The following is a 25,949-nucleotide window of genomic DNA, read 5'->3' on the forward strand; positions in this document are numbered from 1 at the left end:
GAATCTTCAAAAAAACTATTCAAACCACTAAGTATAATTATCTAGGTTGCAGAATATATAAGGTCAACATACAAAACTCAGTTGTATTTTAATATAATATCAAGGAACAATTAGAAATTGAAATTTGAAAAATAATACACTTGGCGCGCCTGGGTGGCTCAGTCCGTTGAGCATCTGACTTCAGCTCAGGTCATGATCTCATGGTTCCTGAGTTTGAGCCCTGTAACAGGCTCCCTGCTGTCAGTGTGAAACCCTCTTCAGGTCCTCTGCCCCCCTCTCTCCCTGCCCCACCTCTGCTCATGTTCTCTCTCTCAAAAATAAACATAAAAAATAACAATATCCTTTACAGTAGCATCCAAAAGTATGAAATGTAGTATTTAGGGACAAGCCTCGGCAAGATGTGTAAAGCTATACACTGAAATGTATAAAATATTGCAGAGAGAAATAAAAGTAGGCCTAAATAAATGAGAGATCTACGACGCTCATGGATTGGAAGACTCATTATCGCTAAGATATTAATTCTCCTCAAACTGATATATACTTCAACATAATCTGGTTAAAATCCAAAAAGTGTTCTTTGCAGAAATTGACAAAGTCTAAAATGTATATGGAAATGCAAAGTACCTAGGATAGCCAAAACCACTTTGCAAAAGAACAGTCGTAGAGCTCATGCTAATGGATTTCAAGACTTATAAAGCTACAAACAGTGTGATATTGGCACAACAATAGACACAAGGTTCAATAAACAGCATAGAGAGTCCATAAATAGACTCTTACACATGAGTGCCAATGATTTTCAACAAAGACAAAAGGTAATTTAGTGGTTTTGGGATATGCACATGAATATCAGTGTGCAAAAAAGAAAAAAAAAAAGAACCTAGGTCTATATCTCCACCAAATACAAAATACCATCAAAATAGGTTATGAATATAAATGTATAACCTAATTCTAGAAATGTTCTATAACAAAACACTAGGAAATCTTTGTGTTAGAAAAAAAAATTCTTAGGGGCCCCTGGGTGGCTCAATCAGTTGAGCATCCGACTTTGGCTCGGGTCATGATCTCTCTCTCCATGAGTTCAAGGCTCTGTGCTGACAGCTCAGACCCTGGAGCCTGCTCCGGATTCTGTGTCTCCCACACTCTCTGCCCCTTCCCCACTCATGCTCTTTCTCTCTCACTCTCAAAAATAAATAAATATTAAAAAATAATAAAAGGAAAAAATTCCTAGATGCAACCAAAAGCATAGTCAAGTAAAGGAATAAGTCGATAAATTATTCATCAAATAAAAAAAGTCCTCTCTTAAAAACAAACAAACAACAAACAACAACAACTACCAAAAACCATCTCTTCAAAAGACAGTGAATGTTGTAAAGGGAATGAAAGGACTTGTATTCAGAAAATAGAAAGAATTCTGAATAAAGAATGAAGAAACAAACTACTGAATTTTTTAAATGAGAAAAGCATTTCAGCACTTACCAAAGAAAATGTATGAGTGATAAATAAATTTATGATAAGAAAGCCATCATTAGTCTTAGAGAGATATACATTAAAACCATAATGAGAGATTAATATAACATTGTATGTCTTTGATAACTTTGATAATAAAACTTTTATAAAACCATTAGAGAGAAATACACATCTACTGTGATGTCTAAAAAATCTGATCATACCTGGGTGCTGAGTGGCTCAGTTGGTTAAGCATCTGACTCTTGATTTTTAGCTCAGGTCTTGATCTCACTGTTTGTGAATTTGAGCCCCATTCTGGGCTCCATGCTGGCAGTGCAGAGCCTGCTTGGGATTCTCTCTCCCTCTCTCTCTGCCCTCCCATAAACTTAAAAAAAGAAAATACTGACCATACCATGAATTGATAAAAATAGGGAAAAACTGGAAATTTGGACATTGGTGGGAGGAAAGTAAAATAGTATGACCACTTAGCAAAAAGTTTGGCAAAATTACTTTAAGTTAAAAATCCACACGCTGTATTATACAGCTAACCCTTTGACAGCTTTTTACTGAGGAAAATAGAAGCACATGTCCACAACAATACTTGCATAGGAATGTTTGCAGCTTTATTTGCAATAGCCTAAAACTGGAAACAACCCAGGTGTCCATCAATAGGTAAATGGATAAACAGACTGTGGTATATTCACAAAATGAAATACTATTTAGCAATAAAAATAATGAACTTTAATGTGTGACCTTATATTAAATCATTATGTTCAGGAAAGGAAACCAGATTCCCCCTCCCCAAAAAGGAGTACATATTGTATGATCACATTTATAAAAATCTAGAAAATGTAAATTGATATATAATGACAGAAAGCAGATTAGTGGCTCCTTGAAGGAGAACAAGAGTTTGAGGGTAGGATTACAAAGAAAAACAAGAAAATGTGGGGGTGATGGATAAGTTAATTATCTTTTTAAACATTTATTTGTTTATTTATTTATTTATTTATTTATTTATATTCATTTATTGTTGAAAGAGAGACAGAATGCGATCAGGGAGGGGCAGAGAGAGAGAGAGGGACACAGAATCCGAAGGCTCCAGGCTCTGAGCTGTCATCACAGAGCCAGACACGGGGCTCGAACCCACCAACCGTGAGATCATGACCTGAGCCAAAGTTGGATGCTCAGCCCACTGAACCACGCAGGTGCCCCAAGTTCATTATCTTGACTGTGCTGATAGCTCACAAATGTAAAACTATGTCAAAATGTAACAAATTGTACCCTTGAAATATGCGCAAAATGTAACAAATAGTTATATCAATTAAACTACAATAAAACTGTCTTGGGGTGCCTGGGTGGCTCAGTCGGTTGAGCATCCGGCTTCGGCTCAGGTCATGATCTCATGGTTTGTGAGTTCGAGCCCCGTGTCGGGCTCTGTGCTGACATCTCGGAGCCTGGAGCCTATTTCAGATTCTGTGTCTCCCTCTCTCTGCTACTCCCCTGCTCGTGCTCTTTCTCTCTCTCAAAAATAAATAAATAAACATTAAAAAAAATTTTTTTTAAAAACAAAGCTGTCTTTAGGTGTTTGGAAATAAAGCATAACCACTGATAGATGTAGATTACAATGGCTATCTTTTAAACTACCAAGGGAAAAGAAAGAAAAGAGGAAAAATATTAGCCAATCCAGCAAGGCAGAGTAAGAGAAAAAAATAAAACAAGGTAGGGGAAAAAAACATACTAAATAAGACATATAAGATTGTAGAAATATGACCAAATATGTAAGTAACTACAACAAATGTGTATGGTTTAAAGTCTTGTCTTAAAAGTTAAAATTTTCAAAGAGTTAATAAAAAGCAGCCATATCTGCTTTATTAAAAAGCTGTAGCTCTTTGTAACAGGTATACCTAAAATAAAATGTCACAGAGAAGTTGAAGATACAGAGTCAATGGCATACCAGGCAAATACTAACCAGTGAAAGCTGGAAAAGATGGACTGGGCAGCCAGGGAGGTAAGTGGTTCACATTTCCCATCAATAGAGAACTCACCATTCAAACACAAGGAATGCAATGAGCTGATGGTCTCTAGCGGTTAATGGCTTCAGGATCCATTTCAGCTTTTTTTTTTTTAATGTTTTAATTTATTTTTGAGAAAGAGAGAGACAGAGTATGAGTGGGGGAGGGTCAGATAGAGAGGGAGACATAGAATCCGAAGCAGGCCCCCGCCTCTGAGCCATCAGCACAGAGCCTGATGCAGGTCTGGAACTCCTGAACCACAAGATGATGACCTGAGCTGAAGTCTGATGCTCATCTGGACTGAGCCACCCAGGCGCTCCTCCATTTCAACTTTTGAGTTGAGGCCATACTCTTTCCAGACAATGACTATGCATGAAGGCACATTAGGGTTTGGCCATTCCTGCTCTTTTAAGATACTTCATACAAGTCGTCTTTGTTCCAGGGCTTCTCATGGGTTTGGCGAAGAATTTGGCAGTTCTGTATGTGATCTGAGGCCCTTTATCCTGCTCCCTCTCCTTTTCCTTTCACAGGTTTGATTCTGATCAGCAGCAGGGGCTGAAGGCTTTGCCTCCCTTCTCCTACTTCCTGCCCCTTTCATCTTTCACAGGTATAAGCCCTCTCTCCCAATTAACCTTTACTGCTCCTAACTCCATCTCAGCCTCTGCTTCCTGGAGAGCCTGTTTTAGTTTCCATGTTTTTCTGATTCAGCGGATCTAAACTGCATTTGGGTGATCTATATAATTTTGTATTTCCTCACATGATTCTGATGTTCAACCGCATTTAGCACCCCTGTAGTGGAAGATTTTAATACATTTATTTCCTGTGCCACATAATTTAGCACTTATAAACTATCTTGAAGTCTTTTAAGTGTCATTTACATGGCTGTTTTGACATTAGCAAGTTAAGATGTAAATACAATTTTGCTTTGCTTTGTTTTGAACCCATTTAACTGTGAGTCTCCTCCCAAGCAAGGATGGATGGAGAATTAAGAATGTCAAGGACAGGGTCATGGTGTCTGTTGTGTGCATTACTCGATAAACTTATGTGGAGAAACTTAATGGATTGTTTTTTTGTTTTAGCAAATGGTGTCAAAATGGTTTGGTGAAAATCATGTGCCAAATGTCATTACATTAGTTTTACCTCCAAAATGAATGAAAAGTATTTTAAAGATAAAGCCTAGTGTAGCCAAAATGGCTGGAGGGAGAACAGTGACAGAACAACTGTCTTAAGTGTTTCAAATGGCATAATTGAAAAATGAATGGATTTCGTTTTAATTTCTACCATGATGAACAAAGTTTATCCATTTATTCTGAGAGAGAAAGAGAAAGAGAGAGTGTAGGTACACATGTAGGGGGAAGGACAGAGGGAAGGGGAGAGAGAATCCCAAACAGGATCTGCGGTGACAGTGCATGAGGCTTGATCCCACAAACCGTGAGATCATGATCTGAGCAAAAGTCAAGAGTTGGATGCTTAATCGACCGAGCCAACCAGGAGCCCCTACCATGGTGAAAATGTTTAATGTTTTTCCTGCCATGGAGAAGCAGACTGATTTTTTTCATAAATTTTCAAAATTAAAAATTTTTTGAAAATATTATAAACAATGTACACATGATTAATACTGTATTCCACCTAAATAATAGGGCAAGGTCATGTCATCCATTAGCTATCCTCTTATCACATGCACCATATTTTATGGATACCCAAATTCTTCATAATGCATATTTAGCTGCTTATGTAGTCAATGAAAATCTGTTACTTGCTCAATACCTTACAATAAAATGTACACCATAAAAATACACATTTTCAATTTATCGCATCTGCAAAAATGTTAGGTATTAGTTACCAATATCTCTATAGCCATAGAATGCATTCAGAATACTAATTGCTCACGTGTGTTCCCTCTCTCATTCCTGCTCTTTCCCACAAAAATGACAAAAACACAAATCCAGTTTTGTTAAATAGTGTGATTCTTATTATACTCTGACATCATATTTATTAACTGGTTGATTAAAAACAAAAAGTGGCAATCTTGCAGATATAAAAGTAATGGTATAGGAAAAGACAGAATCAAATACAGTTGAAAGGAATGTAAATTGATACAACTTGACATATCAGTCAATAATGAAAATGCACAATTCCCCTCAAGGAATTTCTAATTCCTCCCAAGGGAATTATTGTACAAATATACTCAAGCAAATGCAAAGAGATATATCTGTGTGGTATTGTTTATAATAGCAAAACAAACAAAATTTAAATCATCTAAATGTCCATAATTAGGTCTATGGTTAACTAAATTTTCACATAACCATAAAATGGAATTTTTGTAACCATTCAAATGAACGCAATAGCTCTGCCTGTGTTGTTTTAAAAGATCTCAAAGACTGATTATATTTTCCATTCTAGAATTCTAAGAAAATCAAAAGAGTAGCTTTACTGTTTCTTTATTCATTTGTTCTGGTGCTAGATTCAAGTAACTTATGAAGCCCATCAACTTCGTTTTGTAACACCTGAGACCTCCTCACTCTGCTCACAGTGTCATAGATTGCTCTTCTCTGTGTAGCTGGCATAGGATTGCATTTCATCCTAAGAAAGAACTCAAAGTCAAAATCCATTCACAAAAGCCAGAAGTCACTAATTACCTACGTTTTCCTAACTGGTGTCCACAGCTTTAGTTTCTACCAATAGTGCTTGTATTTGCATCTCTAGGCTTACATGGACATAAGAGAAAGACTCTTTTCTATTATTTTATCAAAAAAATTGTTGATTATGTAGGTCTCGGTGTCAAATGAAAAAGATTGTGTGAAAGTGGAAATGGAGAAGAAATGAAGTAATATGAAAGGTATTTCAAAGGAGAGGGTCAAAGACTTGGTAAACTACTAGTTATGAGATTTGGAGCAGGATAAGATTTAAGCCCAGGTAAGAGGAAAATGAGGATAGTATTGAGAAAGGGAAGTCAAGGATTAGAGATGGTTTCATAGGGAAGGAAAAACCAAATCATTTTCTCCAAAGATTATAGTCTAAATGAGGCAAACATTCTGTGTTTTGTAACATACAATTCTTGAAATGAAAATATGGTTTAGGGTACATATAAATAGTACATGGTAGATAATTAACAAAATAAGTATGCCTGACTATGAGCATTATAAAATTAGAATTTTTACTTTCCAATTAAAATACTAATATAATGCAAATTAAAAATTATGTAGCTATATTTTGACTTTATGGCTTAAAAGTTTGCAAATATTCTTTTTAATGTTATCTTACCTCCTCAACAACTGACGTAATTTCTGTTCAATTAGTATTTTCTGCAAAATATAAAAATAAGCTGGAGTGAATGAAGGAAACATCATTTTTTAGTTAAAAATGGGAAAACAAAAAAATATACTATTGACAAGTGTGATTCATATTTGATAGAATACATAAAATCAGACCTGAACTACCAGAAATAAGAATGATGCTTTTGGTTAATACATGTAGACAAGATAATTCCAGATTTTGGAAAAGGAAGTGCAATTATGAAACAGAAGCCTAATATATGGAAAATATGTGACATAAAATGAATTAATATTTACTGGTTTAGAAATTTAGTATACACTATCTCTCCCAAGATCCTGTCTTAAATGGACTAATTCACTGTGCTTGCACGCCTAAGTGACCAAGCAAAATCCCTCCTGTCATTTAGAGTAGTCCAAATCTAAGACATTTAGGACGTGCTTTTTGATTATGGGAAGTTGATGTTAGCATATTAATTTCACCTGTCAGTTCTCTATTTCTGACCCCTTCTGGCTTAATAAAGCTGTGGAAGAAAAAACATTTGTCAATACCTGCAGACATCGATTTTCAAAAGGCAAATGGATCCCACAATGACCAAAGTAATCAAAATAAAGAAGGTGATACATACAACAAATTTTTGTGGTAACTGGTCTCCTGTAAATATAGACATAAAAAAATACATGGTTTAACTGTGGTACATCCGGACAAGGGAATATTATTTAGCACTACCAAGAAATGAACTGCCAAGACATGAAAAGACACAGAAGAAATTAAATGCATCTTACTAAGTGAAAGAAGCCAGTCTGAGAATACTACGTTCTGTATGATTCCATGTACGTGACATTCTGGAAAAGGCAAAACTATGGAGACAGTGAAAAGATCAGGGGTTGTTAGGGGTTAGAGTGAAGGGAGGGAGGAATAGGTGAAGCCTGGAGGACTTTTAGGACAATGAAACTACTCTGTGTGAAACTACAATGGGGGATCCCTGCATTCTGCACAGTTGCTAAAACTCACAGAAGGTACACCTAGGGTGACCCTTAATTAAACTATGTACTTTGAGTGATAATGTTGTGTTAACGTTGGCTCATCGACTATTCCAAATGTACCCGGGTGGCATAAGTGATGGAGGCAGGGGAGGAGGGTGTGAATGTAGTGGGGCAGAGGTTATATGGGAACTCTGTGATTTCCACTCAATTTTGCTGTGAACCTAAAACTTCTCTAAAAACTAAAGTTTATTGAAAATAAATATATACTCATAAAATTATAATATATATGTATAAATATACACACACATATATGTATAAATATACACACACATACACACACACATATGTGTGTGTGTGTATGTGTGTGTGTGTGTGTGTGTGTGTATATATATATATATATATATATATATAAAATGTTTCAAGGATGTCTCATAGTTCATGAAATTCAATTCTGTGATTTTATTGTAAACATTTCCAAGCCATTAAGAGTCCAAATAATGGTTATAATAAAGTTGCTTTATCTGTTCTGATCCTAAGGTTTCTGGCAAGACATCATCCTAAGTCAGGATTTTGTGGCTTTAAGGATTCACGACTGGTGAATTCATACAGGACAGATATGGAAAGTAGATTTCTTGGCAATAGTAATAGCAGGGTGTTTCTCATCTCCACAATTCAGAAATAAATGGGGAGTTGTAATGGCGGTAGTTGGAAAAATAACCTAATTCTGAGGTCACTGTTCTTCCAGGGCCTTGAAACTGACTGAAGGCATGGAGGCAAATTTCCATCATGTATTAAACGCTGTCAGCCATATAAAACTCAGTCTGACAACAGAAGAAGTCACCAAAGGAATTGCCAGCTCTGAGAGGCAGTGATTTTAAGACCTGGCTCCTGCTGTTCCCTGAATGGGTCCCCCAGCAGAGGGAGGTGAGTGGAGACTAAGCAGCCTGCCGTCCAGTCCCTCTGCCTTCCTTCAACAGTTTGTTTTGACACGTTGCATTTCTCTGTACTTTATTTGAAAATAAACATCTCTTTGCAGTTAAAATCAACAACACCATTTTGAAACCCCCTCTTGAAAACTAATGCACCGTCTTTCATTAGAAGTGTAACCTCAGAGGCTGAAGATCTGCCCTCCAAGTGAGACAGGAAGGAGACCCTGCACTGGCTGGGAGTGGACCAGACAGTCCTTCAACCCTGAGGTTCTATAGGTAGGACAGCATATGGTATCACCAGGTGGTCGAATTTCATACACAACCAGGGCACAGTTACTCTTCTCAGGAAATGCTGCTAAAATCCTTTTTTAAATCACTTTACCAATGGATATTGGAAAGTGGTGGTTTAAAGACATGGGTTCTTCTCTTCTTCCTTCTTAAAACTGACTAAAATATCAGTAGGTAATTTTTTTAAGTATAGACTCACCAAGACAAAGAGAACATGGAGGAAGACAAGCAGATGAAATATTTCAACTTGTTTTAAGGTGAAATATGAACAGAAGAAGGCAAATCTTTTAGGGTGGAATAACAGAAGGATCTTAGTGCCCACAGAACATCTAGAAGACTCCAGAACAGGAAGGGCTAAATGTATAAGAAGGGGTACGTGGGAGTTGAAGTGTGAGCTAACAGTTGGAAGCTTCTTTGAAGGTCTGTATTGAGAAGAGGTAGGCTGCCCAGTCCACTCGCACCCTGTGCACCTTCCGCAACCAGCAGGGAACAGGAAGTGTGACCCAGAAAAAGTGAACTGGAGAGAATCCAGAGTCAAGGATCCAGACAGTGGAGGGTGGAGATGAAGTGCCAGACTAAAGAGAGATGCTAAAGAAAAGGCTGAGTTCTGAACAGTCTCTCTCTCTCTCTGTCTCTCTCTCTCTCTCTCTCTCTCTCTCTCACACACACACACACACACACGCACACAACTTCCTTCTATTTCCCTGCTCCCATAACACTAACAGTCAGCCTTATACCACTAAGACAATAGACTGGAGACTTATTTTCTGCAGAACCCGAACAGACTCAGAGTTAAGACCTTCAGGTAATTAAAGAATCCGTCATTAGAAAAGAGAAGTTCATTTCCCCTCTTTCTGCCTATTGATGCCAACTCGTTGGCAGGACCACCCACAGACAACATAGCTTCCAATCAGCTCAGTTTTGAATGCTCACTCTGAAATGATTGGAGAACCAAGGATTACCAGAGTAAAGAAAAGCTTCATACCTAAAACAAAGACATTAAAACTAGCAAATGTCAGGAAGGCAGAAGAAACTCAATTAAACAGACATGGAATCAAGCAGAGGACGGACCGAGGGAAGGAAAGTGTCCAGGACAATATCTGTGCAGCAGGTCTAGTGACCCAGCAGGCCAGATTGGAACAAGAGTGTGTAAAAACTCAGGAAGGGATGTCTTCAAAAAAAAAAAAAAAACAAAGGAACAGTTGGATTATCTATACATTTGACCATGTGAAAAGAGCATTAAGAGGAGTTTCCTAATTTTCTCAGTGAGTTTAGTGACAATTAAGAAGTACCTAGAGTAAACTTTAAATTGATCATTGAGGTTATTATACTATAGCTAAGAAATTATAGAAGAACCTGGAAGATAAAATCCTACCTAAAAAAATTGTGAAGAAAACTTATGAGTGACCAGATCCTTCTTAAAAAGCATAAATATTCACTTAAAAATACACTTTATTCTTCTCCTAAAACCATAAGTATTATTTTAATCGTACATTCACTACTCAAGGCAAGTTATTACTTGCACAGAACAGAAATAATTACATTTAATAATTTAAATTATTAAATTATTTTTATTATAATTATTAAAAAGTAAACATCATTTAAAATATGGCTTCTTAAACCAAATTCTGCATTAGTCTTCTGGACATAATTCTGAATGGTGGAGAAGAAGGACATAAAAGAGGGGCTGGAGAAATTATCCTTGAGTGAAATTGACCATACACTCCTTTTTCATTCTTCCATAGCTTCTCTGAAGGAATGAAATCATCATACAAAAGCTGGAATTACTAACCAGAATTCCTCTCAATGGACAGACTCCTGTTGCCAGTCAGATGGGACACAGAGCAGGACACATTAGATACCCGGTGGTCCTCCCAGCGGCACGAACTCTGGACCGTCACTGTGTCATTGCCCAGTGGCTCTTCCACAGTGTGACAATCTCCCCCTGGGGTCCAGGAGATCTGCGCCGCTGGCTTCCCTGCAGCTGCCCTACACACGATAGTTTCATTCTCAAGTTGAAACAGCGTCACCTCGGGGGGCACTGCAGAGATGCAGGGGAAAATGCTTTAGTCTTAACACACGGATATGGAATAGTGACATCTGTTTCAGTCCAAATCTGGTTATCTGACATCCCACAATATACAATGCTCCTTACCTAACACTTTCAGGTGATATCCATGATAGAAATGCCCATGAGTTGTGACCACTTCACACCTGTAATATCCATCATGAGTGATGGCCACTGGATCGATCTGAAGGGCGGGATTCCGATCAGGTCTGGAGTCCCAGGATATTGTCTCGTCACTACAGTTTATAGCCCTGGTCTCATTTGTATCTCTCCTGTAGGCTCTGGTGCAGGAAGGCTTGTCTCTGAGGATTATTTCCCATCTTATTGTTACCAGCACAGCTTTCTGGGTGATTGGAGGGCAAGAGAGCACAGCCTTTGTATCCACAGGCTTAGACAGGGAAGTGTTAGCTGAACACACACACAAAGCAAATGATGAAGAAAAAGTTGAAAAAGAAATCCATGTTAAATTTTCTACGACATAATATTTAAAGTATACTAGAACATGACTTTGCTGGTAACCTTATTCCAAAAATATTAGGCTTACATAAAAAATTAAACATGTGCAAAACACATACAACACATTAAAACAAATCCAAAGATGAGCCCATTTTTCTCCTTTATACTGTGGTCTTAGATAAACTATACCTATTTTCAGTGTGAGTAATATTTTAAGCATTTGTACATTGATTCACAGGCTTTGAATTGTAAGAAACAAACAAGAAAACACAATATGAATTAACAGACAAAATCATCTAAATCTAATCTTTTTGTCATAGAGACTATTAGATTTATCTTGTAACTCATGCTTACTAGGATAGAAACTAGAAAAACTGATGATTTGGTTTTCTCCACCTAGAATTTTGTAAAAAAATTTTTTAATGTTTATTTTTGAGAGAGAGTGTGAGTGGGGGGAGGGGCAGGGAGAAAATCTGAAGCAGACTACAAGCTCTGAGCTGTCAGCACAGAGCCTGACGCAGGGCTTGAACTCACGAACCACAAGATCATGACCTGACCTGAAGTCAGATGCTTAACCAAGTGAGCCACCCACCCAGCCCTCTCCTCCTAAGTATTAATGAGAGAGAATAAATCTGTAATATCAGAACTAAATGCTTACCCCTAAGAGTGGCAATTTGGACAAACATACTCATTAAAAACATAAGATGGAATTCATGTTGACCAATCAGGACATTTTCAAAGCTAATTTTATTTTTGGAGAATCACAATCAGTAAAATCAACAGATCTTCCTTCCTTCCTTCCTATTGAGTCACACGTACACTGCCAAACAGTTCAACTGTGAACTCTGCTCACAGATTGCGTCTCTATATTCGAATTACAAGAATTACATAAATTCACTCCTTTTGTCCAACTTTAAAGTCAAAATTAAGCCCTGCGACATACAGCATAATGGGTCCCTGACTGGGAGGGGTTTGCTGAGAGAGGATTAAGGAAGTCAGGGTCCATGCACCTGTAACCCAGCTGACTGGCAAGGAGCTCATCCCTTTACATTGAGCAGAACTAGTGTGATGGGGCAAAATTGTTTTGTGCATGGAGCTTGTGGGTGCTAAACTCTCGTTTGAGATCCCTCCTCTCCTTTTTTGGTGTACCCTGCCTCTTCTGTGATGATGGACTCATGCCCTCGCATTTCACAAACCAATCAAGATCCCATAACTACAGGAAGCAAGAGAGGATATTTACTTACTTACATATTTTATTTATGTATTTATTTATTTACTTACTTACTTATTTACTTATTATTTATTTTTGAGAGAGTGGCTGAGGGAAAGAAAGGGAGAGAAACTTAAGTAGGCTCCACACCCAGCCCAGCATGGAACCCAGACGGGGCTTGACTCACGACCATAAAATCATGACCTGAGCCTAAATCAAGAGTCAGATGCATAACTGACTGAGCCACCCATGTACCTCAATAGGGGGTGGTGGGCAGATTTTAAAGCAGATCTGAGAAGGCAGTGAAATCCATGATCCATTCACCACTACAAGTGGCACCCTGCGTACACAGTGAAAATGAGCTTTGGCCAAAGTTGGAGACAAGCAAAAAGTTAGCTGCTTAGAGAACAGCTAGAGGGGGTGTGGGTGAACATCCATGTGCTCAAAAACAAGATACTGAAGATGAAACCAAATAGGGAAGAGGGTGGTGAAGAACATGTTGTGAATGTTCTTTTGTGTTCTCAGGGGTTTGCACTTCTGCTTGTGAACAGTCTAAGGTTTTAATATGTTGCCTGCTATTTATTCTCAAGATCTGACTCTCTTGTTTAAAAGGAAATTACTAGCTAATTAAATAATCATATGCATTTTTAACAGGGGCGCCGTCTCCAGAGAAGTGGCTCCCAGGGTGAGGATCCCAAGCACCATGGACAATCTCTGTTCTTTCACCTTCCTCTGCTCTAGGACCCTCCAGCAATCCCCCTTCACCTGTGATGGGACTTCTGTGATTCCTGTCAGTCACCCTTTCTTAATCCTCTCCTTTCTCTATTCACACCTGTTGCGATAATTTACCAGTGACCAGTCAGTCCCCCAAACTCAGTGGGGTTGGCACCGGTCTAACAAATATAATCTCCTCACAGCCCTGTGATCAGCTACCGCAATTTCACCTCCTGCATCACAGGGGAATAGTGAGTGGATTCTCTTATTGGCTCCAGAACCAGCAGTCACCTTCCAGCTTCCCTGCATCCTGTGTCTATGACTCTCCTCCAGGCTCCTCCAGCCCTTCTTCACACAGACCAATCCCTATGAGATTTGGGGCTTTTCCCTTCTGTCCTCACTGCCAGATATTAGATTACCACCCCATCACCACACACCTGGATTCCTGCAGAAGTCTCCTGACGTCTGTGTCCGTCTCAAATCTCTCCCCTCTTCGGTTCACACCTGACCTTGCAGCAGGTCCAGGATTCTGGGACACGGGTGTGATCCCCTCCATCTAACACCCCTCAGAGACCTCTCCCTGCCCGAAGACAACACTTACATGTCCTGTGTTGCCTTTGAAAGACCTCTTTTGCAGATGGACTCACCTTTGCCATCTTATCACCCCTCAGCCGCCCCCACACTTCGCAAAGAAAACACCAAGCACCGCTGCATATCTGGGTCTTTCCTCACATCGTTCCTGCAGACTGGGGTGGCTTACAGACCACTCTTTGTCCACGAAAACGCTCCTCTTCCCCTAAGAGCCATTTCACACGCTGCCCCTGCTGTGAAGCCTTCTCAGAGCCTTGCTGCTTCGCCTTCTCCTCTACACTCCCAGCACACTTGATGTGAGTGCTCATCTCCTCTGTCAAATGCCATCCGTGCTGACATCTGGGCTCCCCCTCGAAATGAGCCCCTTAGGGCGCTCTGGTGCTCTAGCTACTCTTGTTTATCCCCGTGTTCCCACACGGCCTAGCACAGTGCCTGACAGGGAGAGCTCCATAATCCTCAGGTGGAATGTGCACTGCCTGGGGGGAGGAGGCCCGGGGTCATTCAGGGTCCCTCACACCTCAGCACTAGACCATCATACTCTTCAACCGGGCTCAGGACGGCCCCCTGACCAGCCCATCAACCTGTTTCTAAGGAAGTTTAACACTTTTCCCTTTAGCACTGACCTCTAGAAAAAAATTAAAAATCATATTACCTTCCACAGGGAGTATGAAACTTCTCTGTTGTCTGTCCATAAGTGAACTGTTTGTTGAAGCTAGAAAATGTTGAGAGAAAAGTACATGAAAGCAATTTTAGAGACTTAAATGGAGTGCAAGCCACTGTTTATCCACATCTTACATACACTATGATAGACAATCAGTTATTTGTAATTAAATTCCACAAAAAAGATTTACAAAACAGGAACTAGAAGTTATTCTGTCATTATGTTGAAAACCATGTTAACATTTAAAAAGTATGCCATAAGCTCTTCATCAATGATTTCCCATTTATGAGACACCTTGCTCTGTACTTGACAATAATTTTCTCCAGGGTAACCCTGCCTCCACTCCTCTCCTAGCCACAGTGGATTGTTCCATCATGGGTACCTCACATGAAGGGGACTGAGTGTAGTGTTTTCTCCAGATCCACCCCCTGATTAAAGTTGTTCAACACACTGGTGGGCACCTCACCCAGCTGCACAAGTGAGAGTACTCTCACGAGAATTTTGGAACCAGATTGAGAATAGTCCATTCTTCTTTTCCTCCCCTTTTCTTACAGCGATCGCTAAATTTATGTGTCTACTTGGTGAGGCCATGGTTCCTAGACATATTTAGTTAAACACAATTCTCGATGTTTCTGTGAAGGTATTTTTTTAGATAAGATTCTAACATTTAAATGGATAGGCTTTCAGTAAAGGAAATTACCTTCCATAATGTGCGTGGGCCTTGTCCAAACAGTTGAAGGTCTTATTTAAAAAAAGACTGACCTGCTGGGAAAGGGAAATTCTATAGCAGTCTGCTTTCAGACTCAAACTGCTCCTCTTCCTGGCTGTCCAGCCACTTGCCCAGCCTACTGATTCTGGACTTGCCAAGCCTCTACAATCATGTGAACCAATTCATTAAAAAGTCTCTCTCTTTCCCCTCCCTTCCTCTCTCCTTCTGTCTTTCCTTTCTCTCGCCATTATTCTGTTTCCCTGAGGACTGCTGACTAATGCATCTATCCTGGGAAGAATGAAGCAGAAGCAGAGAGAGAGAGAGAGAGAAACTAGCTAAAGTTTCTAATTCCATCCTTCCTGAGACCCGCATGCATTCCTTCCCTTAGACTTTCTGACAATCAAAGACTTTTCTGACAATCAGATTAGTCCTAATCTACTTCAAATCTGGGTTCTGAAAAGATCTGTATGAAGTAAAACACAACAATTTTTTTAAATTATGATTTATCCTGTGGAATATTCTGTGTGTGCTCGAGAAGAATGTATTCTGCTATTGTTGGAAAGAATGTTCTATACATGTCTGTTAGGCCATTTGGCCTACAGTGTTGTTCAAGTCCATTGTTTCCTTATTGGTTTTATTTGGAATCATCTGTTCATTTTCAGTGTGGGTTGTTACAGTTCCCTGTAAATGCTGTATTGTTTTCTATTTCTTCTTCAGGTCTGTTAATATCTGCTCTATATATTTAGTGCTCTGATGTTGGATGCATAAATATTTACAAATGTTAAATTCTTTTGATGAAATGACTTCTTTACCTTTAGAGAGTGAAGATCTCTGTCTTTGTTTACAGTTTTTGACTTAAAGTCTATTTTCTCTAATATTAAATATAGCTATCCTTACCTTCTTTTGGTTTTTATTTCCCTGGAACACCTTTTTCCATCCATTCACTTTCAGCCTGCGTATATTCTTGGCTAAAGTCAGTCTCTTGTAGGTGGCATATTGTTGAATCTTGGTTTCTTATCCATTTGCTCGCTATATACCATGTGATTGGAGAATTGAGTCCATTTAATTTTTTAAATGTTTATTTATTTTTGAAAGAGAGAGAGAGAGAGGGAGAACAAGCAGGGGAGGGGCAGAGAGAGGAGGACAGAGGATCCAAACAGGCTCCCAATATGGGGTTCCAACTCCCAAACCACAATATCATGGCCTGAGCTAAAGTCAGATGCTCAACCAACTAAGCCACCCAGGTGCCCCTATATTTATATTAAGACAACTGATAGGAAAGTATGTACATACTATTGCTATTGTGTTAATTGTTTTCTGACTGTTTTGAAGTTCCGTTATTCCTTTCTTCCTCTCTTGCTGGCTTCCTTTGTGATTTGATGATTTTTTTTTGCAGTATGATTTGATTTCTTTTTCTATATCTTTTTGTATCTACAAAATGTTTTTCTTTGCAGTAACTATGAGGCATATGTACAACACCTTATACTTACTTTAAGCTGATTACAGTGTAATTTTATTGCATACAATACTGAATATTTTTACATCTCCTCCCTCATTTTATTTTACCGATGTCACAATTTACATAGTTTTAACTTGTGTATTCACTAACAGATTATTATAGCTATAATTATTTTTAGAAGTTTTTTTAAGCATGTGTACTAGTGTTAAAAGTAATTCACACACTACCACTATGGAATTACATTATTCTGAATTTAATTATATATTGGCCTTTACCAATGTGTTTTACTCTACATACGTCACCATGTTGCTGGCTAGCACCCTCTCGTTTCATTTTATTTATTTATTTATTTTCACTTTATTTGTTTTTGGGAGAGTTTGATTGGGGTGGTGCAGAGTGAGAGGAATAGAGAGAGAATCCCAACCTGGCTCCACACTGTCACCACAGAGTCCAATCTGGGTTCGAACCCACGACCAAGAGATCATGACCCGAGACAAACACAAGGGTCATACACCTAACCGACTGTGCCACCTAAGTGGCCCAGCGTCCTCTTATTTCAATTTGAAGGGCTCCCTTTAGAATTTCTTGTAAGCTAGGCTTAGTACTGATGAACTCTGTCAGCTTCTTGTTTTTTCTAGGAAAGTCTTTACCTCACCTTTATTTCTGGTTTTCCAAGTGAAGGATTTCAATGGCTGGATTTTTCTTTCAGCACTTTGAAGGTATCATCCCACTCTCTGGGTCTGCAAGGTCTGTGCTGAGAAATCTGGGCATCCTTTATATACGACCACTCACTTTTCCTCTGCTGCTTTCAAAAGTTTCTCTTTTCTATTTGATTGTAATGTGTCTTAGTGCAGATTTCTTTAGTCAGTCAAATTCTGTGGTCTTCATGGATCTGGATGTTCATTCCCCACAGATTTAAGAGATTGCCTCTCATTATTACTTTGCATAAGCTTTCTGCTCCTTTCTTTTATGCTTATCTGGGGCTCCAGTAATGCCTATATTACTTGGTTTGTTGGTGTTTCATAACATCCCAAGACTTTCTTCCCTCACTTCCATTCTTTCTGTTGGTTTGCTTTTTATCTCTGACTGGATGATTTCAAATTATGTCTTTGTGTTCACTAATCATTTCTTCTGCTTGATGACTCTGCTGTTGGAACTCTTGATTGAATTTTTCAGTGTAGTCTTTGCATAAAATTTGCCGTTGTGTCCTTTGCATGATTTCTCTTTTTTTGAACACTCTTTTTTTGAACACTCCCTTTGCTCATAGATTGTTTTCTAGATTTTACTTAGGGGTCAAACTGTGTTCTCCTGTAGCTCACTGAGCTTCCTTAAGTAGACTATTTTTGAATTCTTTGTCAGGCATGCAGAGCTCCATTGCTTTGAGATCAGACACTGGGGCTTGATATTGTTCTTTTAGTGATGTCATGTTTCCTTGAATGTTTTGGAAGCTTTGCATTGCTCATGTCTTCACACTTGAAGGAGCTGTCACCACCACCCACCCCTCCCACCCACCCCCCACCAGTCTTTACTGCCTGGTTTCTTCAGAAAAAGATATTCACCTGTCAGCCCAGATGGAGATTCTGGGAGGTCTCTCAGACCTTTCCTAAGGAGGTACCTTCTCCATTCCCGAGGTTCCTTTTGAGGTGGAAGTCTTAGGATTCTGTGTCTTCTCTCCATCCCACAAAAGCAGACAGAATTCTGAAACCCTCCTTTTTATTTACACGAGGGAAATTCCCTGAAGTGTTCAGGGTTGTGGGCCTTCTCCCAAATCACCAGACTGCTGATATCCATGCACACTATCTAGGGAGGTTCCCATCATCTGTGGGAAAGTGTGGGGCTGGCCACAGAGAGGGTGATAGGATTCTGCAATATCAAGACAAGGTGACAGCACTTAATAGGCAGGGGCAAAGTACATAATCATAAACAGTAGCGAGGCCAGAATGACAACCAAGAGGCTCTGACCTGAAAGATCTGGGGCAAAAGCCAGATAAATCTTAGTGTTCTTAAGGGTAAGAGAGAAGGGCAGCCAAAGACGGTATGGTTTGCCTTATATGGCCAGATCAAGGATAAATGGGTGTCTTACATCAGTTTTGCTTCCTGCAACAAAAATACCAAAGAGTGGCGTAATAACAAACACTTTATCTCACAGTTCTAGAAGCTGGAAGTCTAAGATCAAAGTACTAGCAGACATCATGTCCAATGAAAGCCCACTCCCTGGCTTGTAGACAGCTGTCTTCTCACTGTCTTCTCACATGGAGTGGCAGAGGGAGAGAGAAAGAGAAAAAGCAGGCTCTCTTGGGTCTCTTCTTATAAAGGTACTAATCTGAGAGCTCTATCCTCATGACAAAGTTACCTCCCAAAGGCTCCATCTCCAAAAGACATCCCATTGGAGATTGGGTTTTGACATAAGAGTTTTGGAGGACACATTCAGTCCATAGCAGTGAGTAAGAACTGGGGTCAGCTGTGATAATGGAAAATCATGGTCCTTCACCAGGTTTCTATATTCAAACCAGTTTTCAGACTCAAAGCCACACAATTTTGAGCTGACATTTCAAAATTACAAAACACAGGAAGAAACAAGGAACCATAAAGTCAGATAATATTATTTTTATTAGCTGCCATCTGTTATTTCTAGAGAGAAGAATAAGATTCAGAACTTCAGATAGTAGAATTATGAAACACCGGGCATAAAATAAATGTGGTGAGGATGTTTAAAGAAATAAAAGGAGAATTAAGACACAAACAAGAAATATATGCTTCCCCCACACCCCACTCCTCCAAAAATAACTAGGCAGATTAGGATAATACAAAAGAGTTCAATTTACTCATTGATTCACTGCTTATTGAAACTGGAAAACTATAGCAAAAAACAAACATACAGGATATGAGAAAGAGAGAATTTCAGAAAGTCATGACATCTTCTTACAATATAAGACCATTTCGTCTCTTTAAAAATCTGTTCTCTAGTGTAGTCACTTTTTTTTAACACTTATTCATTTTTGAGAGACAGAGCACAAACAGGGGTGGGCAGACAGAGAGGAAGACACAGAATCTGAAGCAGGCTCCGGGCTCTGAGCTGTCAGCACATGCCCAACACGGGGCTCGAACTCACAAACCATGAGATCATGATCTGAGCCAACATCGGATGCTTAACCCACTGAGCAACTCAGGTGCCCCTAGTGTAGTCACCTTCATGCATTATCTCAGCTACATCTTCTGGATAACTTGCTGCAGCTTCTACAACAGCACCTGCTGCTTCACCTTGCTCTTTTGTGTTATGGAGACAGTTTCTTTCCTTAAACCTCATGAACCAACCTCTGCTAGCTTCCAACTTTTCTTTCACAGCTTCCTCACCTCCTTCAGTCTCCATAGAATCAAGGAGAGTTAGGGCCTTATCTGCATTAGGCTTTGGCTTCAGGAAATGTTGTAGCTGTGTGGGTCTTCTTTCAAGATCACTGAAACTTTCTCCTTATCAGCAGTAAGGTTGTTGCACTTCCTTATCATTAGTGCGTTCATGAGAATAGCACTTTCATTTCCTTCAGGAACTTTTCCTTCACAGTCATAACCTGGCTAACTGCTGGCACAAGAGGCCTAGCTTTTGACCTGTCTCAGCTTTCAACATGCCTTCCTCGTTAAGTTTATGAATCATTTCTAACTTTTGATTTCAAGAGAGAAATATGCAACTCATCCTTTCACTTGAGTACTTAGAGTTCATTGGGAGGTTATTAATTAGCCTAATATCAACATTGTGTCTTATGGAGACCTATCAATATTGTTGTGTGAGGGAGGCTTGATGAGAGGGAGACAGAGATGGGGGAAGAGCCAAAACACACACACACACACACACACACACACACACACACACACGTATCACTTACATCCACCATCTCATATGGACATGGTTAGTGACACCACAAAACAATTACATAATAACATCAGAGATCACTGATCACAGATCACCACAACAAATATAATGACAAAGTTTCAAATATTTCAAGAATTACCAAAATGTGACACAGAGACACAAAGTGAGCAAATGCTGTTGGAAAAATGGTGCTGATAGATGTAATCAATGCACGTTTGGCATACCTTCAACTTGTAAAAACCATGATACCTTCAAGATACAATAAAGTAAAACAATGGTACAATGAAACAAGATATGCCTCTATACTTAGTAACAGCTTCAAAATACATGAGGCAAAATTGGCAAAATTAAATCAAAAACATTAACAGAAATGAAGAATGTCTTTGATGACCTTATTAATAGTCTGGATATGGCTGAGGAAGGAATCTCTAAGCTAGAGAATATATCAATAGATACCTCCAAAACTGAAAAAAGAGAGAATAAACAATTAAAAAAAACACAACAGGTATCCAAGGACTGTGGGACAACTACCAAAATGTGTAAAACATGTGTAATGGAAAACTCAAAAGAAAGAAGAATGAGAGGAAAAGAATAGAGGAAATTTTTGAAACAATGACTTAGAGTTTCTCCAAGTTACTATAAGATACCAAATAAAGTTCCAGGAAGCTTGGAAAATACAAAGCAAGAAAAAATCTGAGGGAAATAAACTTGACCTGGCATATCATATTCAAACTATAGAAAATCAAAGATAAAAAAAAATCTGAGAAAACTCCAGAGAAATAAAACACCTCATAGAAAAATAAAGAGGAGAATTGTATCCAACTTCTCCTAAGAAACCATGCAAAGAGAGAATGAAATAAAATATTAAAAATGTTAATAAAAAAACCCACTACCCTAGAATTCTGTATCCTACAAAGTTACCCTTCAAAAGTGAAAGAGAAATAAAAGACTTTCTCAAACAAACAAAAATTGGGGGAAGTTGCTTCCAGTAGACCTGCCTTGTAAGAAATGTTAAGAGTCCTTCAAGGAGAAGGAAATAATATAAGTCAGAAATTCAGAACTACATTAATGAAGAAAGACAATTGGAGAATGAATAAGAGAATGTAAAATAAAAGCTTTCTTGTTCTTTTTCTTAATTGATCCAACAGACAACATTTTATTCAAAATAATAAGAGCAATAATGTATTCTTTGAATATATATTTATGTTGTATATAGTATATAGATATTTAATATGTAACTATATAAATATATTTATATATGTTTAATTGGATAGAGTATATTTATATAGAAGTGAAATGAGTGACAGTAATTACACAAGGAATGGCCAAAATCTACACCACTAATAATACCGAACGCTGGCAAGTATAGGAAGCAACATGGACTCACTGATTGCTGGTGGGAATGCAAAATGCTACAGCAACTTTGGAATATAGTTTGACAAGTTCTTAAAAACTGAACATACTCTTACAAAACGATCCAGCAAAAGCACTCCTTGGTATTTACCCAGTTAGGTTGAAAATTATGTCTCCACAAAGTCCCCCACACAGATGTTAATAACAACTTTATTCTTAGTTGCCAACACTTGGAAACAACCAAGATGCCCTTCAGTAGGTAAATGGCTTTAATAAATTAGGATTATGCAGACGACAGAATATTGTTCAGGGCTAAAAAGAATGACCTACAGAGCCACGAAAAGACAAAGAGGAAACTGAAATACCTATTACTAAGTGAAAAAAGCCTATGAAAAGGCTACATACCATATAATTCCAACTATAAAATATTCAGAAAAAGGCAGAAACCGTGGAGGCACTAAAAGGATGAGCAGTTTCCATGGTTTAGAGGGGAGGGAGGATACAGGGAACACAGAGGACTTTTAGGGCAGTGAAACTACTCTGTATGATACTATAGTAATGGATACATGCCATTGTACCTTTGTTCAAACTTACAGAATGCACAAGACTGAGAATGAACCCTACATAAACTATGGCCTTGGGGTATTGATTATGTGTCAGGGTAGGTTCATCACTTGTAACAAATGTAACACTCTGGAGGGGATGTTGATAATGAAAAAGAAGCTGTGCCTAGGTGGGGTTAGGAGGTGAGCTTTATGAGAAATCTCTGCCCCTTCCTCTCAATTTTGCTGTAAACATAAAATTGCACTGAAAAAAAATTAAGTCTTAAAATACAAACAGCAAAAAACAAACAAACAAAGAAACAAACATCTTTTTATACTAAATGGATGTTTAATTTTATCAAATACATGTTTCAATTTTTTGGTTTTTCCCCTCCAAATATGTAATGGAGTCAATTACATGAACAGGTTTAATTACTGTTTTCAATTACATCTTTTTCTTGCCATCTGTTTCCTGCCACATGTAAGTATTTCTCTAGTGATTTTTCATGAGTCAAATCTGCTATTCACTGTCTTCTGAGTTCTTCCCAAATGTTCCTCCTTCCCTCCCAATTTCTTTCATCTTTCCTGGCCCTAGATTCACATCTTTCTTTCTCTAAAGAACTGGTTTTCCTCACACTTAACTGGACATATATGGAAATGTGGAAGACAGTGTTGCTCAGAATGTTTTGGAACTTCTTTCAGATTATTGGAAGGAAAGACAGGACTGATTCAAAAGTTTGTTTCCACCTGCCTGAGTCTGCTCTAATTTTAGCTCCTCCACTCAGTTGTTCTACTGTTCATGCTTTGGGATAACATTCCATTTGTTCTGGTGTGAGGCTCAAATCAGAGACTTTGAATAGATAATCATTACTATATTCTTATGTTCTCTGATCCCTGTTGTCTGAATCAAATTTTCCCCATATACTTTTTGCCTCTATTTTAAAATTTAAAAACCCCATAGAAAGTTAGGGTTTCTTTCTTAGCCTGTGAGCTGGAAATACTAGAAATATCAAAGGAGAAACAATAATCACACAAATAAACATAAGGTCCAAAAAACGAGAATTCAAAGAGACAATAAAAGTGCACACCGAAACACTGGAGGAAACACTACATTTTATCTAGTCACACAAGTTCAGTTTCACTCCATTTCAGGGGCCTCCACATTACACTGGACTCAGCCGGACAACTAGTCAGTGCACCACTGACATAGGGTAGATCAGAAGGTTTGCTGGATAATAAACAAATTTATCACTGCCACTAGGACAAATTACAAACCATTTTATGAGTGGATAAAGGGCCTCCTTGTCACTACTGAAAATATCTTTACTTTTTGCAAAAAAATGTCACAGCATAAGACTTACCAGACACCATGATATTGATGGAGATCAGTACCCGCAAAGCTGACATTCTCCCCAGAGTATGCATTTGGAGTGGTTAGCCACGGACTAGCCACGAACGGGAAATGTTGCTGAGTTTTGTTGAGTGATAAAGAAAAAAACCCAACACCTATAATTCATTGGTTCTTGCAAAGTACTGAAGTGACAAAATGAATTATGTAGCAATTCATTTAGAAAGTAGCATTTTGGGAAGCATAAATTACACATGGTAAAATGCACAAATCTTTTAGTGGATAGCTTCATGAATTTTTACATGTGTATGCACCTAGATAGTCACCTCCAAAACCAAGGTAAGACCATTTCCACTCTTCAAGAAGTTTCCTTCCTGTTCCTTCTCTGTCAATATCCCTTCCCGAGAGAGAAACTCTACTCTGACTTCTATCACCATTTTGCCAGTTTTTGAACTCCATAAAAATGAAATTCTTTCCATAGTTCATTTTTATAATGCCATGTAGTTGTTCTTTGGTCTGACCATGCCATAATTTATTCATCTATTTTGCTGTGTACTTGGATTTTCCATTTCAGGAATAATACAATTAAAGCTTCTATGAACATTTGTGTTTTGTACATATCTTTTGCTTTACTTAGGCCTTTATTTTCTTGGGTACATACCAAAAAATTAAAATTGATGGCCACAGATAGGATAGAGATAATGTGTGGATTAATGAAGTCTTCCTATTATGTTGAATTGTGTTCTGTTGAAATTCTAACCCTCATTTCCTCAAATGTGACCTTATTTTGATCAGGGTCATTGCAGATCTAATTAGTTACGATGCGGCCACAGCATTAGGTTAAACCCTAATCCAATGACTGGTGTTGTTACAAAAAGAGGGAAATTGGACACATACACACATGGAGAATGCCATGTAGAAATGAAGGCAGAGGTCAAGGCACACCCTCCACAAGCCAATGAACTCCAAAGATTTCCAGCACACCACCAGAAGCTAAGAGAGAAGCAAGGAACACATTCTTTCTTCTTGCTCTAGAAGATTTCAAAATTCATTTGATGGTGAGTCACAACACAAAAAAACATTTGAATAGATGAGAAGCAGAACTCTTTCTTACTTACAGCTCCAAAAAAGAGAAGACTGCCACAGAGGACCACACAGGGCCCTCATAGACAGTGTAACACCGAGCTAGAGCTGTAGAATGCAGCAAATGCATGGCAAGTGGGGTGGAGTTAGGTTTGAAGGGTTCCCAGAAAGGCTAACTTGAATACTTTTCCAGGTTCCTGTGCATAACTGTATATGGGCCTGTTCCTAGTTGTCTGGTACTTAGTCCTGGGGCCTGAAGTGGGAAAGCCCAGATAAGGGAAATTGGGGTGGGAAATGATTTAATCAGTTGCTCAAGAAGGGGAACTGACTCCTCTAGACAGAGCCTTAAAAATGGGTCTAGACAATATTTTTTTAATTAAGAACTGTATTAAAATTGACCCATTGATCTCTACGTCAGTTTTAATCTTGATTATTTGGGGTATTTGAGTACATAAGTTGCCCTAAACAGTTGCCTTTTATTGGGGATGAGTGTTAATGTAAGGTCATTTGTTTTTAGCAGCATCAGGGAGATTAAGTAAAATTAGTAAGTGAGAATCTGTTACCTCCAGAACCCAAAAGGGATTAAAAGTTGTTGGACTTGTATGTCCTTAGTGAGTATGGTAAACAAAACTCCTTGGATGAAAATGTTATTAATGTAATATCATACTTGTGTTTGTGGGGAAAGGTGGATGCAGTTAAAATCCTGCCTGCAAAGCCTGAGTGTGACAGCAGGGCTGCTGAGATTATCCAAGGGCAGTCCAGTAGAGGTGTATTGTGCCCCTTTAGAGATGACGGCAAACTCAAAGACTGCTGAAATACGCACTGAATAAAACGTATCAGATGTCATTACTAATTTTAATAATGTTGTATTTGGGGCATGTGGATTTTAATGGATGCAGCACTGGCACTAAGGTTGCAATAAGCTACCCTGAGGCACCATTTATTCTTTGCATGTT

General features: G+C 38.6%; 2 protein-coding genes across 5 annotated transcripts in view; both read right to left on the bottom strand.

Annotated features, from left to right (window-relative positions):
• Positions 1 to 25,949, bottom strand: part of LOC106972287 (cell surface glycoprotein CD200 receptor 1-like) — a 148,218-nt gene that overhangs the window by 70,786 nt on the left and 51,483 nt on the right. The gene's annotated exons all lie outside the window — the stretch shown is intronic.
• Positions 5,635 to 24,017, bottom strand: LOC106972228 (cell surface glycoprotein CD200 receptor 1-like). Of its 3 annotated transcripts, XR_008297660.1 has the most exons (6): positions 23,924 to 24,017; positions 14,626 to 14,685; positions 11,090 to 11,410; positions 10,727 to 10,975; positions 6,723 to 7,385; positions 5,635 to 6,041 (listed from the first exon to the last, which is right to left on the bottom strand). XR_008297660.1 is itself a non-coding variant. In XM_027052947.2 (4 exons), exons 1-4 carry the CDS (start codon positions 23,985 to 23,987, stop codon positions 10,722 to 10,724), a joined length of 699 nt encoding a protein of 232 aa, XP_026908748.1. In that variant the 5' UTR covers positions 23,988 to 24,016; the 3' UTR covers positions 10,347 to 10,721. The 3 variants fall into 3 exon arrangements, 1 of the variants encoding a protein (XP_026908748.1); XR_008297661.1 differs by lacking the exon at positions 14,626 to 14,685 and having other exon boundaries at positions 23,924 to 24,005; XM_027052947.2 differs by lacking the exons at positions 5,635 to 6,041; positions 6,723 to 7,385 and having other exon boundaries at positions 10,347 to 10,975; positions 23,924 to 24,016.

This window comes from Acinonyx jubatus, chromosome C2 (assembly GCF_027475565.1).
Source record: "Acinonyx jubatus isolate Ajub_Pintada_27869175 chromosome C2, VMU_Ajub_asm_v1.0, whole genome shotgun sequence".
NCBI lineage: Eukaryota > Metazoa > Chordata > Mammalia > Carnivora > Felidae > Acinonyx > Acinonyx jubatus.